At 43.3% G+C, this 18,795-nt stretch overlaps 1 protein-coding gene across 1 annotated transcript; it reads right to left on the reverse strand.

Annotated features, from left to right (window-relative positions):
- Window positions 1-35: 35 nt before the first annotated feature.
- LOC140077965 (START domain-containing protein 10-like) lies at window positions 36-9,981 on the reverse strand. Its single transcript, XM_072125657.1, has 6 exons — window positions 9,594-9,981; window positions 3,249-3,396; window positions 2,887-2,990; window positions 2,471-2,588; window positions 1,597-1,649; window positions 36-970 (listed from the first exon to the last, which is right to left on the reverse strand). Exons 1-6 carry the CDS (start codon window positions 9,753-9,755, stop codon window positions 734-736), a joined length of 822 nt encoding a protein of 273 aa, XP_071981758.1. The 5' UTR covers window positions 9,756-9,981; the 3' UTR covers window positions 36-733.
- Between the last annotated feature and the right edge of the window lie 8,814 nt (window positions 9,982-18,795).

Raw genomic sequence — 18,795 nt, forward strand, 5'->3', positions numbered from 1 at the left:
TTGTGAGCAGAAATAGTACACAATGAATACACAGAAGATATAATGGCCACTTTATGGCAATTGTTATGAATATAAACCATTTTATATTAGAAGAATCCTAAATCTTAATAAAATTACATCACGGCTACCAAAACAAATTACTCAAGACAATTATAAAGTAATTAAAACGTGAACACAGTCTTTACTTTAGGCACTCCCATGAAATGAGACTCGGTTAGCCAAAGCTGGTGATCCTGAAGAGTCTGGTACATCTCATAGGGCAATGGTATCAGCCATGCTCATAAGTAGCTGAAACATTCACCCTGCTTCGTTGACAAAGGCCTTCATTAATGATTAATCTGTTGCCAAGGAGCAACCTTCTAAAATGTTTCTATCGAGTTTTAAGGCGATAATAAGCTAGTCTGGAATGCAGCATAATAAAAGGCACAGAGGTGGTGACAGCTTTACACATGGCACAGTGACCATTACATGTTTTTGTGATTATGCTGAATTCCTTGATAGTTTGGAAGACTTGACTGTGTATATTCATACTTTACATCTTAATGGGAAGGTGGTTTGGCTTATTCCTCCAGATTGCCACCAAGTCTCGCGTGGCTTATGGTACTGTAATGCCAGGCTGTCCACTGGTTGCATGCCAGGCATGAGGTCCATTTGAAGGGATCTGTAAACAATTAAACGACATTTTGCAGCATTTCAGAATTCAGTAATTATTTTGCAGCTCTGTGCTGGTTGATCATCTTTTTGCCATCTTCCCCTCCTCCTCATCGCTGTCCTTTCTGTCCTCTTTGTCCTCGCACACCTGACTTTCATCCACATGTTCTAGGGACTCTGCTCTCTGCAGGGACAGCTCATTAAGGGATATACGAGGTAACGTGTTCTGCTCTGGGTTTAGCCATGGCTTAAACTCTGGGTTGTTCTTCTTCTTCCAGGCTGGATATTGTAAGCATGCCTTGTGCAGTTTACGCAGGATCTGGATTAACGAAAGTTCAACAGGAGGGTAGAGATGGATCAAGGTGGCAGTGTAGTGAACATTCACATGTAGAGGCAACAATACTGGAGTCACAGTATTACTGCACAGAAAAGCTATTTCTAATAAAAAATAAAAATCTTCCTCCATATTACTATTCAAGACCGCAGTTATAGCTAATACGGACATGGTCTGGTTTAAAGGGCATCTACCACCAGGATGAAGGACTGTATGCAAATGAGCCCAAGTCTTTGATCCCAGTGGTAGATGTTCTTTAACTCCATCCCCAAGGTCATTTGGGCCATAGAAAACCGGACCGTGTGCTGGTCAGATCTCACAGACCGATCGCAGTGGATGGGAGTCTTTGCATCATAAGTAAAGTCTCAACGTTGTTCAACCTACTGGCAGGGAATTCTGGCATTTGCTTCCACTATGCTGCAAGCTCTTCTGTCCACTGCACTCAGTCAGTGGGATCCAACTAGCACACGGCTCCATTTCCACAGGCAGAGCAAGTTTGTGTGCAGCCTTATTCAGTGTCACATGGCACAATCAGCTGCAGCTTTTCTATTGATAAAAGTTATGCATCACTGACCTAATAGCATACAAATAACCATACAAGGTACACTTACCTTTGGTGCCAGATACTGTGAGGATTTATTTACTACCCATTTTGGTAAGGAACCTAAAGGAAATTATAAGTGGAACAATTATAAGTAATGTTCAAGGGAAGTGACCATTTAGAAAATGTATCACAAGGGATAGAGATTCTTAGTGCTGTAGTTATTTTGTGAGCCACTCTTTTTGTCCACTAGAAATCGTTAAATCGTAATGTTTTTTGTAGCTCAAAAATATTGATAACATACCCTGAGAAGCTATAGCAGTTACAAACCGGCCTCAAGATTTATTTATTTTTTATTGTGCTATAAAAGGTCAAATTTTCTTTTGGAATTTTTCAAACAAATGTTATGGACTTGTCGTATGACAAGTTCTAGTGGCTACTGCCTTATTCAATCATTGTGAACAAAAATATAGGAGTGTTGCAACCCACAGAACTGGAGCAAATCTGTTCAAATGTACTTGTGTACAAGCTAAGTTTTTCAGCGCATAAAATGTATATACGTACACACACATACTCACTTTCCGTTGCTCCACGTGGCTTCTCTTCCTTCTCATCTAAACTCGCAACAGAGCGGGCAGAGATGAGCTATGTGCTCTGCCTACAGTGCACACTGCCAACTTTATAGTGTGCGCTGTGGGCAGAGCGCATGGACAGTCTCTGTTATGGGTGAAGAGGAGCTGTGTGGAGCATCAAAGGCGAGTATGCAAGTTTTTTTTTCCTCTTCCCCGCCCTAGACATGTACTCAAGTCAATAAGTTTTACCAGTTATTTGTGACAACATTAGGGGCCTTGAGTATATACATCAACTTATGTCTGTGCAGGCTGGACTACTAGTAGGTTTTGTCTCACATTAACAATGTCATTAAATGCATGAAGAAATCTCACCTCGAGGATCTACCTGTGCTAGGTAGGTGAGTGTACAACTTGTAGAACCATTGATCTTTATAAGGTATCCTGCTAGAAAGGACACAGCTCGCACCAAGTCTCGTCGGGGTGGATACATCTGCAGCAGCCAAAATAAATTGTGAAAGAATAGTTAGATGTTATGTTAAACAAGTGACATCCCTGGGACCCGGTGACCACTGACACTTGGCGCAGTTTTTTTTTTTTTTTTTTTACTACACTTATTTTTTCCTTGCCCATTCCCCAAGTTTTTTTTCCCCAAAATTTACAGAAAATCCCTTCAATAACCAAATATTGTAATACTGTATTATTATTATTATACAACAATACTTCATAAACTATCAAAACAACTTCAACGGATTCAAGCACTAGATCACAAAGAATTTTTTCACGCTTACACTGTGCTTGACGGAGAAATTGATGATCATATAACAATCCGGCAATATGAGCCACGAGCGTAGCGTCACCACATCGCGGTTCTTTACAGGTTTAGGGCATTTCCCTGAAATAAAAAGGAAAAAAAAAAGTTTTAGTAACTGGTTAAGAATTATTTTATGGGGAGTACATCTTTTGCAGTTCCTCTTAAAAACTTTACATTTGTGTGTTACCATTTACATGCTGTTGACATCCGTTTGTCAACGTATTTGTTTATTGCTAGGCAGTATTGCAGAGATGCTACATAGGTGTATTATTATATATTAAGCAATGTCAGGAGTGCAGACAGATCGTAATTATATGTATTTCATAACTCAATACTCACAGGAGTAATATCCCACATCTGCGTTCACAGAGAGCCGAGCAATATCCCGTGTTTCTATCATGTTTAGGTCCCACTTCTTGCGATAGTCTGTGTCATGTAAGACATCATACACGGTTTCAGCTGGGACATCCGGGAAGGTCATCCTGCCCTGAAGAAAAGGACAGTTCAGTCCATAAGAGATGAAAAATGTGGAGTTTGTGTACATGGATTCAAGATGCCAACTAAGAAGTCAGAACAAGTGTTGGTGGTTATCCTAGCCCTCCATAACTGCCAAGCCACATATCCCCAAGCATATGAAAACAAGAAAACCAAGTTTGCATTGTTACTCTCATTCCATTGACACAAGATAATCAAGATTTGCTAAAAACTGGCTCGAAACTGAACATCCCATTCACGTGCATCAACATTTTCTGTGCAGTACGGCACAGGATAAATCCCTTGCTCAATGGCTCCTTCCCAATAATCTACATAAACCTCTTAATTTACTGCTGGTAATGCATATTCACATTGTAATTTCACAGCCAACTCTGCATAAAGTTGTAAATTGGTAGGTGTTAGAGATTTTAACCTAGGGCTCCAACAACCCTTCACAGTTGTAAGGACATTTCCAAATTAACTGCTATAACCAAAATGGCTATCGGTACCAAGATGAGAGAAGAAACTAAGACACACGCTCCAGTCTCTTAGAAAATGCAGACTCACAACCTTTATTAGCGTGTAGCTGCAAATAAAAAAAAAAAAAACACAGTAAATGATCTGCATAGGGGCATGAAAAGATGATAAAATACTGCAATGCTATAGCCCAGCTGAATATACCAGAACCTCCCCTTTAAGCCATTCTCCCAAAATGTTAATGAACTATAAGCCATTCTCCCAAAATGTTCATGAACTATGCACCGTTTCTTCCAGAGGCTTGTTCTCATATAAACAGAATGTTTGTATTATCCAATGTACAAAATGTAGCGATAATGGCTACTTGGTATCCAAAATAACATGAGGAGAAGAAAACAGGCTGAAGGACAACCATCTCTAACAAGAGCCAAGGAGAAGCGGGCGAACAAGCAAACAGATAACACAAGATGGCTGAATAGCAGACAGCATGACCCCTGGCTTAGAAAAGATGGCGGCTGGGTGAACAAATTGGCGTCTGGAGAAAAATATGGTAGGTTGATTAGATTGTGAGCCCCATTGGGGACAGGGACAAGCTCTGTGCAGCGCTGCGTAATCTGTGTGCGCTATATAAATAAAGGATTATTATAAATATGATATTCTCTCACATAGGAAAACGCAAAAAATATTCTGTAAACATTAGGATAAGCAAATATATCCCACAAGTATCTTCAAGATTAATATTAGTGGCAGAAACCTGCAATATGTGAATACACCTTTACATGTTGCAGAGCGAACCGTAAAACACTGGAGTTTCACTTTAAGCACAGGAGGCCGCGTTATCTCTTCTACGTGAGCGCAGTCATTAGAACTTCCTCAATTTATGTGCAGTTTCCTGTGTAAAATATGATTTTACATCCTCCTTGTTTTTCTGTAGATCATTAAATGGTGTGTTTTTTTGTGTGTGTAAGCACAGGGATGTCTCATTTGCAGAGTGTGAATATACAGTTACTTATTCAGCAGCAATAGTTATAAATAGCTTTAACCAAAACATGACTATACTGTATACATAGTATTATGACAGGACACCAGGTATTACTGCCTCTTCATGTGCAAGGCTCTACAGGGGGCACACCTCTTTAGCATAACAAATATGAACATCTAGTTGTCAATTTATTCATAAATTCCCTGGAGTAGTAACAGAGGACCATCAGCAGCAAGACTCATAAGAATAACAGGATACTTAACTGATAGGAAATACAAATATTGACATATGTTTATGAGTGATGACAGGTCCTGTAAAAGTGTTGCAGCATAGGTCACGGCATCACTAAAATCAATGTGTTCTGCGCGGGTCAGAGGTCAGTCAGCGCTAAACTGGTCCAGCTTTGAGCAAATTTGCAAAGTTTTGTGTGTAGTACCAAACTGTGAACCTGTCACTTGTCCTCTGGCACATAGTGAGGTAGTGGCTACTACAAGAACATTGCGTAAAAAAGAGATACATTTAAAAAAACACAACAGGAATTGGGGCATTTCCACATTGCTTTGATCTACCAAATTTTGGTGCAAAACCTAAGGGCCGGCATTGCAACCAGGGAAGATGACCAATCACAGAAATTAGAAAAAAGTTCTTAGTCCTCAGTACTATGAGACCCCCTACGAGGGGCATAAGTTATGCCAGGACCTATTGTAGGGCACTGTTATGCTTTTACTTCAATAACATTTTGTTGCAACTAATTTCTATCAGTACAAAACTCCAGAATCCGAGTAGCATAGGAGACCCAGGCAACAAGGACAAGGTAGTCTGGTAAAGACAACCAACCTGAGAATGAGAAGAAAGTTTCCAACTAGCAAGAAGTTTAAGGGGTTAAAGGGTCTGTGACAAGTCTGCAGAAGACTCCAGAGGATACAGAGGTTAGACCTAAAAATACATGCTCAACTGTGTCTTATTACCCCAGAGACTTGGCATCCACCTCTAATGTACACCAAGGCCACGGGCATGCCTCCATATTTGTACCCAAACTTCATGAAAAGCTTTGGGTGCCAAATGTGTAGGGAAGACACAGAACCAGTGGATGATTTTTGGAAATATTTTGTCTGCTGGTTGAAGAGGTAGGAAAGAGGTCAGAGGCACATAGAATAGAGAAAATGCTGACTACCAGTTTAGGCTGTATGGGGAGCTCTCTGATAAACCAGTCCCAGGCCAAATGAGCCTGGCCTCTTTTATCCAAAAATAACCCCACAGAACGTAGAGAAATCTCAGAAGGTGATGTAAGATGACATACATGACAAGACATTGTCCTATTCTTTCCTGTGCTGTTCAGGGATTCCCATAGAAGTGTATTACAATGTAAAAAATATGGTTGCCACGTCATCCATATGCCGTCCGTTTTTGGGGATTAGTTGGTAGGTAACCAAATCACATGACTTTTCAAGGGGCTGGGAGAAGTAGGCAACATCAGAGTAACATTGTTCCTTTGTTCCTAACTCTATGCTGCGGAAATATAGAGTTATGAAAGTTATTCCAGTGACCCTTGGGCACTCAGGCTACGTCACCCGAAAGCCTTTTAATGTATGCACTCCCCCCCCCCCCCCCCATAGAGCTACATGTGCCGCCCACCACCTGCTCTATGCACTGTGGGGATGTCCATAAATTAAAATACAAGGCTTCCTGAGGCACTTGTGTGGCATAGCCTGAGCACACGTCAACGCAGTCTGAGGGTACGTTCACACGCTGAGTCTTTCAGATGCAGTTTTTGATGTCCAAACCAGAAGTGGAGTGAAAAAAAAAAAAAAAGAGGAGGAACAGCTTCTCACGCCGATATGTTCTCGCCCATTGTGATCCACACCTGCTTTTGGCTTCAAAAACTGCATCTGAAAAACTGAGCGTTTGAAGGCCGCGGTCACATGTTCATAACGCAATGCCAGCGCACGGGCCTCGGCCCAATCACATATGCATTTCACTGAACCCATTTTAGCCTAGATATTGGTTCTCTCTTCCTGGCTTTAGTGATTTTTCACTGATGTCTTAGGGTGATGCCACACGTGGCGTTTTTTGGTCAGTTTTTGACTGATTTCCATGTGTTTGGGAACCTGTTTATCTATTAAGATAAACAGCCAAACGCATGGAAAATGGACAAAAATGGATGCGTTTTAAAAACTGACTGAATACGCATGCTTAAAATGGACCAAAAACGCCAGGTGTGGCATCAGCTTTACTGAACGATTGCAGAGAGGTGATGACTTCCACATGACCCTCCCCAAATTTAGAATCGGATAAACCAGAGGGCGCATTCACACAATGAGGTGTTCTGAATGGCGTAGAAACTGCAACTACAAAACGCAATTAAAAAAAACGCAGTATGTGAACACAACCCGAGGCTGCATTCTCATGTAAACAATGCAAAACACCAGGTGTAACTGATTGCATTATGATGAGAAGGGCCGAGCTCCTCCCACATTTGTATCTCATTTCTAAACACAACACAAAAACAAAGTGCGAATACAGCCTGAAGCAGCAATTTTGGGGTTCCTGGGATGCACTCTAAAAGCGAGGATTTTTTGTGAAAATCTTGAACAGGTAGAGGAGAGCCACTGAAGAAATATTCTAGGATCATTAATGGAATAATGAGCTCACCACACCTGTCACTGCTCTAACTGAGGAAAGCACTAGACTGCGGTCATAGGTCAAAGAATGCTATACCTGGGCGGAAAACTCACATGACCCCATAGAAGAGCATAGGAACACGCTGGAGACTACAACATAATGTGATGATTAAATCCCTGAGATGTAAAAAGTATGGATTATCCATAAATAACATCCACTGATACAGATTTCCATGTGGATTTAAAGGGGTTTTCCCACAAAAACAAGTTAAGCCCTATTCACGGGACAGGATCTAACTTGCTGAGACCCCAAAAGATCGCCAGAATGAGGGGTCCGACTGACCCCTCGCCACTCCTCAGACTAATGGAGCATAAGACTGCGCATGACCGTTCTGCTCCATTAATCTCTATGGAGCTGACAGAGATCGCCGAGATCGAGGAACAGCGAGGGGTCGGTCGAACCCCTTGTTCTCACGATCTGTGGGGGTCTTAGCACCGAGACCCCCACAGATCAGCAAGGAAGGTCCTAACCAGTGGCCCAGCTTGTTTTCATGGGAAAACCCCTTTAATCACAGATTTGTGGATTTGGTCACATATATTGTTGAGGAAATGCTATTGATGCGCAATGATCTCACTCCCTTTACCAACTCTCATCCTTTAAAAGTGCTGCTCCTATGTAATTTGGAGGTTTCTCTGTGGTTCCCCTAGTTTTACATGATTGCAGGCCAAGAGCTGCTGTACTCTGTACCAGGACCCACAATAGAAGGGTTCTTGCTGGGGGATCCATTAGCCAGACACCATTTCCTCTCCTGTGGACAGGGTACAAGGGTGATGACACACGTAGCGCTTTGTCTGCGTTTGAAAACACAAACAAAGCTGCGCCTACCGGGGCGGGCCGTGGCCCGATCGCATCGGGGTTTCTATGGAAACGCCTGTGATCGGGAACAAGCCACCGGTGTTTTCCATAGAAACGCCGATGCGTTCGGGCCGAGGCCGGCCCCGTGAGCGCGGCTTTGTCTGCGTTTTCAAACGCAGACAAAGCGCTACGTGTGTCATCACCCTAAATGTCTTTAGTGGCAACACTCCTTTAAAGCCACAAAGCAAAATAGTTTTAAGACAAAGTTAGGAGTGGATTAAGGAACAAGAAATCCCATTCATTTTCAATTCACACCTTAAGCAAAATAAGCAACAAGGAGGAAAGACTCACAAATTAAGGCAGAATTCACACAACTGTATGGGTGGCGCATGTACGGCAGCACATAAGTACCCCATAGGTGGCAATGGACTCAAGAAGCGATACAGTGCAACGGTGGCACCAGGGAGAGGAGGAGGGGATAAGCGCCGCTCCCCCCCCTCTCCATAGAGAAACATGGGGCACAGTGCCGTATTCCGGGGGAAAGATAGGACATATCCCATCTTTCTCCCGGTTACGGAATGGTACGTGTGTAGCTCCCGTACAGCTCCGTGCGACCATTGCCATCTATGTGGGACGTATATACGGCGGCTGTATATACGTCAACCATACGGCAGAGTGAATGGGCCCTAAACCTGTATAAAATGTAAATAATCCGATAAAAGGAGGGAAGGTATATCAGAGCAGGACCCGTTACTTCTGGTGTATCAGGTATTCAAGTCTAATTACCTTACAAATAAATTACACGTTATAAAGGGGTTTTCCTAGGAACCGAGGGAAATGGATAAAACATTCTCCACTCCAGTGACAAAATCCAGTGACAAAATCCACTCATTCCTGGGGATCCCCTTTAAGCACAGGGCTACAAGACAACATTTATTACGTGGCCCAAAAAGTGTCACACGGCTCGCAGTTCTGTCACCACGGGCATAGCCCTTGCCATGATACAGGTGATATGGCGGTGATACATTCATTGTTATTAATGTTGCTAGTCACCACATTACAGGCAGAGCTCACTCATTGGCTGCGGTAACAGAAGTCGCGCCAACGTCTTCCCTGCCAGCACCCAGAGCCCAAATCTCACACGTAGAGAAACCCTTTAAATGCTCCGTGTGTTATCAAAGAGGAAGTGAGGATGAGGGGAGGGGGCGCCGTGTACAGTCACTATGGAGGAGGCCTCACACACTCGTCCCTACTGCTCCATCCATCCGCCTCACCTTCACTGTGTGCACCAGGCACGTCTTACCGCTCGGGGGCTTCATCCACACCCCGATCCCCGGCTTGTTGTAGTAACAGGTCCAGCCCTCATCAGACTCGCACTGCGCCTGGAAAGCCAAGAACACGGAGTCATCGGGGATGTCAGGCACCTCCCGGGCCATGGAGCTGCTGCTGGCAGGAGCTGTTACACGGGTCTCTCAGGCGGGGGAGCAGGGTCTTCCTTATAGCTCCGGGGAGACTAGATGCGGGAGGACAAGCCACAGCGCAGCGTCTCCGGAGGAGAACAGGTAACAGGTGTCCGACGGCGCTAACCACGCCCACTACTCGCCACCTGTGCCCTCATTGGTCGGGTGTATAACCGGCTTTCCCTCCCTTCTGTGTAAAGAGAAAAGAACGTCCCTGACAGAAGTTTATTGTGTGAAATGTGTCATGTGATAACATGGAGGCAGCGACCTCTAGTAACATATACCTCCTCCTATATACACCGCTCACATCCAGCCCAGGCTCCAGTATATAACATGGAGGAGGCAGTGACCTCTAGTAACATATACCTCTTCCTATATACACTGCTTACATCCAGCCCTAGCTCCTGTATATAACATTGGAGGAGGCAGCGACCTCTGGTAACATAAACCTCCTCCTATATACAATGCTCACATCCAGCCCTAGCTCCTGTATATAACATGGAGGAGGCAGCGACCTCTAGTAACATATACCTCCTCCTATATACACCGCTCACATCCAGCCCTGGCTCCAGTATATAACATGGAGGAGGCAGCGACCTCTGGTAACATATACCTCTTCCTATATACACTGCTCACATCCAGCCCTAGCTCCTGTATATAACATTGGAGGAGGCAGCGACCTCTGGTAACATAAACCTCCTCCTATATACAATGCTCACATCCAGCCCTAGCTCCTGTATATAACATGGAGGAGGCAGCGACCTCTAGTAACATATACCTCCTCCTATATACACTGCTCACATCCAGCCCTGGCTCCAGTATATAATATGGAGGCGGCAGCGACCTCTGGTAACATATACCTCTTCCTATATACACTGCTCACATCCAGCCCTAGCTCCTGTATATAACATTGGAGGAGGCAGCGACCTCTGGTAACATAAACCTCCTCCTATATACAATGCTCACATCCAGCCCTAGCTCCTGTATATAACATGGAGGAGGCAGCGACCCCTAGTAACATATACCTCATCTTATATACACTGCTCACATCCAGCCCTAGCTCCTGTATATAACATGGAGGAGGCAGCGACCTCTAGTAACATATACCTCCTCCTATATACACTGCTCACATCCAGCCCTGGCTCCAGTATATAACATGGAGGAGGCAGCGACCTCTAGTAACATATACCTCCTCCTATATACACTGCTCACATCCAGCCCTAGCTCCAGTATATAACATGGAGGAGGCAGCGACCTCTAGTAACATATACCTCCTCCTATATACACTGCTCACATCCAGCCCTGGCTCCAGTATATAATATGGAGGCGGCAGCGACCTCTGGTAACATATACCTCTTCCTATATACACTGCTCACATCCAGCCCTAGCTCCTGTATATAACATTGGAGGAGGCAGCGACCTCTGGTAACATAAACCTCCTCCTATATACAATGCTCACATCCAGCCCTAGCTCCTGTATATAACATGGAGGAGGCAGCGACCCCTAGTAACATATACCTCATCTTATATACACTGCTCACATCCAGCCCTAGCTCCTGTATATAACATGGAGGAGGCAGCGACCTCTAGTAACATATACCTCCTCCTATATACACTGCTCACATCCAGCCCTGGCTCCAGTATATAACATGGAGGAGGCAGCGACCTCTAGTAACATATACCTCCTCCTATATACACTGCTCACATCCAGCCCTAGCTCCAGTATATAACATGGAGGAGGCAGCGACCTCTAGTAACATATACCTCCTCCTATATACACTGCTCACATCCAGCCCTGGATCCAGTATATAATATGGAGGAGGCAGCGACCTCTAGTAACGTATACCTCCTCTTATATACACTGCTCACATCCAGCCCTACCTCCAGTATATAACATGGAGGAGGCAGCGACCTCTAGTAACATATACCTCCTCCTATATACACCGCTCACATCCAGCCCTGGCTCCAGTATATAACATGGAGGAGGCAGCGACCTCTAGTAACATATACCTCCTCCTATATACACTGCTCACATCCAGCCCTGGATCCAGTATATAATATGGAGGAGGCAGCGACCTCTAGTAACGTATACCTCCTCTTATATACACTGCTCACATCCAGCCCTACCTCCAGTATATAACATGGAGGAGGCAGCGACCTCTAGTAACATATACCTCCTCCTATATACACCGCTCACATCCAGCCCTGGCTCCAGTATATAACATGGAGGAGGCAGCGACCTCTAGTAACATATACCTCCTCCTATATACACCGCTCACATCCAGCCTGGGCTCCAGTATATAACATGGAGGAGGCAGTGACCTCTAGTAACATATACCTCCTCCTATATACACCGCTCACATCCAGCCCTAGCTCCTGTATATAACATTGGAGGAGGCAGCGACCTCTAGTAACATATACCTCCTCCTATATACACCGCTCACATCCAGCCCTGGCTCCAGTATATAACATGGAGGAGGCAGCGACCTCTAGTAACATATACCTCCTCCTATATACACTGCTCACATCCAGCCCTACCTCCAGTATATAACATGGAGGAGGCAGCGACCTCTAGTAACATATACCTCCTCCTATATACACCGCTCACATCCAGCCCTGGCTCCAGTATATAACATGGAGGAGGCAGCGACCTCTAGTAACATATACCTCCTCCTATATACACCGCTCACATCCAGCCTGGGCTCCAGTATATAACATGGAGGAGGCAGTGACCTCTAGTAACATATACCTCCTCCTATATACAATGCTCACATCCAGCCCTAGCTCCTGTATATAACATTGGAGGAGGCAGCGACCTCTAGTAACATATACCTCCTCCTATATACACTGCTCACATCCAGCCCTGGCTCCAGTATATAACATGGAGGAGGCAGCGACCTCTAGTAACATATACCTCCTCCTATATACACCGCTCACATCCAGCCCTGGATCCAGTATATAATATGGAGGAGGCAGCGACCTCTAGTAACATATACCTCCTCCTATATACACTGCTCACCAGCCCTGGCTCCAGTATATAACATGGAGGAGGCAGCGACCTCTAGTAACATATACCTCCTCCTATATACACCGCTCACATCCAGCCCTGGCTCCAGTATATAACATGGAGGAGGCAACGACCTCTAGTAACATATACCTCCTCCTATATACACTGCTCACATCCAGCCCTGGATCCAGTATATAACATGGAGGAGGCAGCGACCTCTAGTAACATATACCTCCTCCTATATACACCGCTCACATCCAGCCCTGGATCCAGTATATAACATGGAGGAGGCAGCGACCTCTAGTAACATATACCTCCTCCTATATACACCGCTCACATCCAGCCCTGGATCCAGTATATAATATGGAGGAGGCAGCGACCTCTAGTAACATATACCTCCTCCTATATACACTGCTCACATCCAGCCCTGGATCCAGTATATAATATGGAGGAGGCAGCGACCTCTAGTAACGTATACCTCCTCTTATATACACTGCTCACATCCAGCCCTACCTCCAGTATATAACATGGAGGAGGCAGCGACCTCTAGTAACATATACCTCCTCCTATATACACCGCTCACATCCAGCCCTGGCTCCAGTATATAACATGGAGGAGGCAGCGACCTCTAGTAACATATACCTCCTCCTATATACACTGCTCACATCCAGCCCTGGATCCAGTATATAATATGGAGGAGGCAGCGACCTCTAGTAACGTATACCTCCTCTTATATACACTGCTCACATCCAGCCCTACCTCCAGTATATAACATGGAGGAGGCAGCGACCTCTAGTAACATATACCTCCTCCTATATACACCGCTCACATCCAGCCCTGGCTCCAGTATATAACATGGAGGAGGCAGCGACCTCTAGTAACATATACCTCCTCCTATATACACCGCTCACATCCAGCCTGGGCTCCAGTATATAACATGGAGGAGGCAGTGACCTCTAGTAACATATACCTCCTCCTATATACACCGCTCACATCCAGCCCTAGCTCCTGTATATAACATTGGAGGAGGCAGCGACCTCTAGTAACATATACCTCCTCCTATATACACCGCTCACATCCAGCCCTGGCTCCAGTATATAACATGGAGGAGGCAGCGACCTCTAGTAACATATACCTCCTCCTATATACACTGCTCACATCCAGCCCTACCTCCAGTATATAACATGGAGGAGGCAGCGACCTCTAGTAACATATACCTCCTCCTATATACACCGCTCACATCCAGCCCTGGCTCCAGTATATAACATGGAGGAGGCAGCGACCTCTAGTAACATATACCTCCTCCTATATACACCGCTCACATCCAGCCTGGGCTCCAGTATATAACATGGAGGAGGCAGTGACCTCTAGTAACATATACCTCCTCCTATATACAATGCTCACATCCAGCCCTAGCTCCTGTATATAACATTGGAGGAGGCAGCGACCTCTAGTAACATATACCTCCTCCTATATACACTGCTCACATCCAGCCCTGGCTCCAGTATATAACATGGAGGAGGCAGCGACCTCTAGTAACATATACCTCCTCCTATATACACCGCTCACATCCAGCCCTGGATCCAGTATATAATATGGAGGAGGCAGCGACCTCTAGTAACATATACCTCCTCCTATATACACTGCTCACCAGCCCTGGCTCCAGTATATAACATGGAGGAGGCAGCGACCTCTAGTAACATATACCTCCTCCTATATACACCGCTCACATCCAGCCCTGGCTCCAGTATATAACATGGAGGAGGCAACGACCTCTAGTAACATATACCTCCTCCTATATACACTGCTCACATCCAGCCCTGGATCCAGTATATAACATGGAGGAGGCAGCGACCTCTAGTAACATATACCTCCTCCTATATACACCGCTCACATCCAGCCCTGGATCCAGTATATAACATGGAGGAGGCAGCGACCTCTAGTAACATATACCTCCTCCTATATACACCGCTCACATCCAGCCCTGGATCCAGTATATAATATGGAGGAGGCAGCGACCTCTAGTAACATATACCTCCTCCTATATACACTGCTCACATCCAGCCCTAGCTCCTGTATATAACATTGGAGGAGGCAGTGACCTCTGGTAACATATACCTCCTCCTATATACACTGCTCACCAGCCCTGGCTCCAGTATATAATATGGAGGAGGCAACGACCTCTGGTAACATATACCTCCTCCTATATACACCGCTCACATCCAGCCCTGGCTCCAGTATATAACATTGCCACTCACAGTTTTTTAATTTGACAAACAAGAATGGTGCAGACACCATGAAGAAATGCCTTTATCTGGTGGTTACCTTTTCAGGGTCACATATTTCTTTTTTTATTTCTATTTTTTCTATTTCTATTAAGTGACATGCCAGCTGCTGGTGTATGGAGAGGGCTCACGGCCTCTGCATACAAGGTGGGCATTTCATGCATATTGCAGCAAACACCCACGGTCGGTGCTGGCACTGATTGCGGTGTTGACCCTGTAATGCATAAGGCAAAGTTGCTGGAGGCATTAAAATCCTGACAGTGCGTGGGCGCCGCCATCTTGGATACGATACGGTGGAAATCGGATGCATGACATATGGCTGACATATGCGTATCCCATTAATTAGTGTGCGATTACACTGCGATTAATTAACCCATTCATAACAGTGTGCGATTTGCACATTATAATTATAATGTAGGATCCACCAGATTACCAAAGGTTAAAGTACCCTTGGGAGTTTGAAAAATATTTATAAAAAAAATTCAATTCAAATCTTCCCCCTTTTCCTAGAAGTCATATAAATATAAATAAACAGTAAAAAATCATAATGATCTATCAAAGTATAACAATGGTTATTGCCGATGTTTGCCCAAAGTCGAAAATACTGCTTTTTTGCCATTTTATAAAATATAAAAAATAAAAAGTGATCAAAAGGCCATGAACAAAAGAAATGCCATCACATGGCACCAATAACGAAAAACCGAAAATTTTATAGCCTACAAAAGGAGGCAACGAGAAAACTAAAATCCTGGCAGCTGCAGGGTGCTCCTTCCCTTCTGCGCCTTGCCGTGCGCCCATAAAACAAGTAACAGTCACATGTGGGGGGTCTCTGTAATCGGGAGAAATTTCAGAACAAATTGTATGGTGGGTTTTCTCTTTTTATCTTTTTGGAAATGTGTAAGTTTTAGGGCTAAATGAACGTATAACTTGACCGCACAATTTGACCATTCTAAATTTCACCACCATTTTGATTCAATTACTATGAAGATCTCAAGGGGTTAACAATCTTCCTAAAAGCTGTTTCTGATAGTCTGAGGGGTGAAGATTCGAAAATGGGTTGGTTATATAGGGGGTTTTGATGCTAAATATAAATAAATGTAAAATTTCATTCAAAATGGTATTTATCTGCAAAAGAGTAAATTCTGAAAATACGGAAAATCGCTATTCGATTTGTAAGCCGCGCGACATCAAAATATATTATCCAGACATTTAAAAAATTATGAAAATGTAAAGTAGACATATGGGAAATGTTATTCAGCAACTTATTTAGATGGTAAATCTATCTGCCTGAAAATGTAATGATTTCGAATTTCAAAAAAGTGAAATTTTTCAAAAAAATCATCATTTTTTTCTTTTTTTTTGGAAAATAAACGCAAAACTTATCATCCAACATTTATCACTAAAATGAAGGACAACATGTGGGGAAAAACAATCTCAGAATCGCTTTGATAAGTAACAGTGTTCAAAAGTTATAACCATATAAAACAACGCAAGTCAGAATCCAAAAAATGGGGCTGAGCCTTAAGCTACAAAATGGCTGCGGCCTTTCTTCAGGTATAACAAATACAAATGGAACAATCTCACCAGGGCAGCAGTATAGCATCCCAGGAACTGTGAGGCAGCTTTCCTCCCACAGCACATGGAGGATACACAGCTCCTCTCACCTGAGCAGCCCCTGCTGCCTTTTGTTAAGTGGCAAAACCCGGGCTGGAGTCTGGGAGCGACCTCCCCACCCAGACTCTTTGGTCGCTCCATAAAAACCTAGACCCGAACTACAGCAGGAAAAACTTCTCAGTAACATAACATTACTAGCAACAGCTACTGGGTTTTTACATCACCATGGCCAGGTACCTTGGTGACGCATACCTGTCATCAACAATTTCACCAATTGTCCTTACAGCTCAGTGAAAGCAGTAAAATCCAAGCCCACAAGAATATGGTGCGAATGCGTTTTTTCACTATTTTCACTGTATTTGGAGTTTTTTTCCCCCTTCCCAGTACACGGCATGGAATATTAAATGACATCACTTTGAAGTGCAATGCGGTAGGCAGAAAACAAAACCTCATACAGCTCTTTACATGGAAAAATAAAAAAGTTATAGAATTTTGATGGTGGGGAGTAAAAAATGGAAACGCAAAAACTAAAAAGGGCCTCAGCGGGAAGGGGTTAATACCAGTGAAGTAAAATGTGATTTAGAAAAAACCCTTTGCATTACTTAGCAATTTCGTTTCTGGCAAATATTTTGGCCAATCTAGAATGTTGATTTTTCTTCTTTTTGCATTCAGAGATAAATATTTTTAGCATTTTATAGTTCATCTAATATGCACAATTTTATAATATTTTCAACCCCCTTTAACAAGTAGTTAAATTGCAATATTATTCTGGTCAAATCATTTTGCTGATCTGAGATTCCCACCAATCAGATACTATAAGTATTTTTGACTGACAGAATATTACCTCATGGTGTCAGGCCGGGAGGATGGAGCTGCCATATTTGAAAAAAGTAGAAATTCGTCAAAAATTGTGAAAAACTCTGAATTGTAAAAGTTCTAAATTCTTTGCTTTATAAGTAGAATTTAGGGACTTGGAGTTGTGGGTGCAATTTTTCAAATTTTTTATGAAAGTCGCCAAAACCTATATTTAACCCCTTAACGACATTTTTAAGGCTCAGCCCGATTTTTTGGATTCTGACTTGCGTCGCTTTATATGGTTATAACTTTTGAACACTGTTACTTATCAAAGTGATTCTGAGATAGTTTTTTTTCCCCACATGTTGTGCTTCATTTTAGTGGTAAATGTTGGATGATACGTTTTCAGTTTATTTACAAAAAAAAGAAAAAAATGATGAATTTTTTGAAACATTTGCCATTTTCGAATCAGCGAATCGGGACGAAACAAATTTTAACAAATTCGCCCATCTCTAGTTGGGAGTTATGCATAGCATCTCAGCTGCAGGCAGCATGTAATACAGCAGAAGGAGCTGAACAGATTGAATACAATGTACTTTTTACAGGCAGTAGGTTATAGAGCTGGAGAAGTAGAACATTGTATGAGGAGTTCCATCTGCAGGCAGCAGGTTGTAGGGCGGGAGGAGCAGAGTAGATTGTACATAGTGTCCTATCTGCAGGCATCATGTTATAGAGCTGGAGGAGTTAAGCAGATTGCTCCCAGATATGACATTATGTACAATGTAATATAAAAATGAAATATAGGTTGGAAAGATCAAGAGATTTGGATTGTGGTCTAGACCTATTGTAAATCAATATTTAAGCTCCAATTGCATTTCTGCAAATAAAGGTCTTTTGACCAAGAAATGAAGTGAAAAAAATGTGTATAAAATTTAACTTTTATTTATGTTCGTTTAATAAATAAACCAGAACTCAGTCTGTATTTGTCTTTTATTTGAAATAGGTGTACTGAGCCGAAAAATGTTTAAAAGATTTTTGTGATGGTAGTGGGTAGATTTTTGAAAATGTTATACTACCATAAAGGGAGACCGTTCAGGTCTATGACCATGGGGTGTGTGTCTGTGTCGATTCTTTTTGCCTCAATTAGGAGATGAAATGATTTCTTCAATTATGAATGCCGCTAGGCTTCTGTGAGCTTCCCGTGGTGCTCCAAGCAATCTCCAATGCCAACAGAGGGAATCCACTATTTGGTGGTATGTAGAGATGAGCGAGCACTAAAATGCTCGGGTACTCGTTATTCGAGACAAACTTTTCC

The sequence above is a fragment of the Engystomops pustulosus genome, chromosome 9 (genome assembly GCF_040894005.1).
Source record: "Engystomops pustulosus chromosome 9, aEngPut4.maternal, whole genome shotgun sequence".
NCBI classification, from domain to species: Eukaryota; Metazoa; Chordata; class Amphibia; order Anura; family Leptodactylidae; genus Engystomops; species Engystomops pustulosus.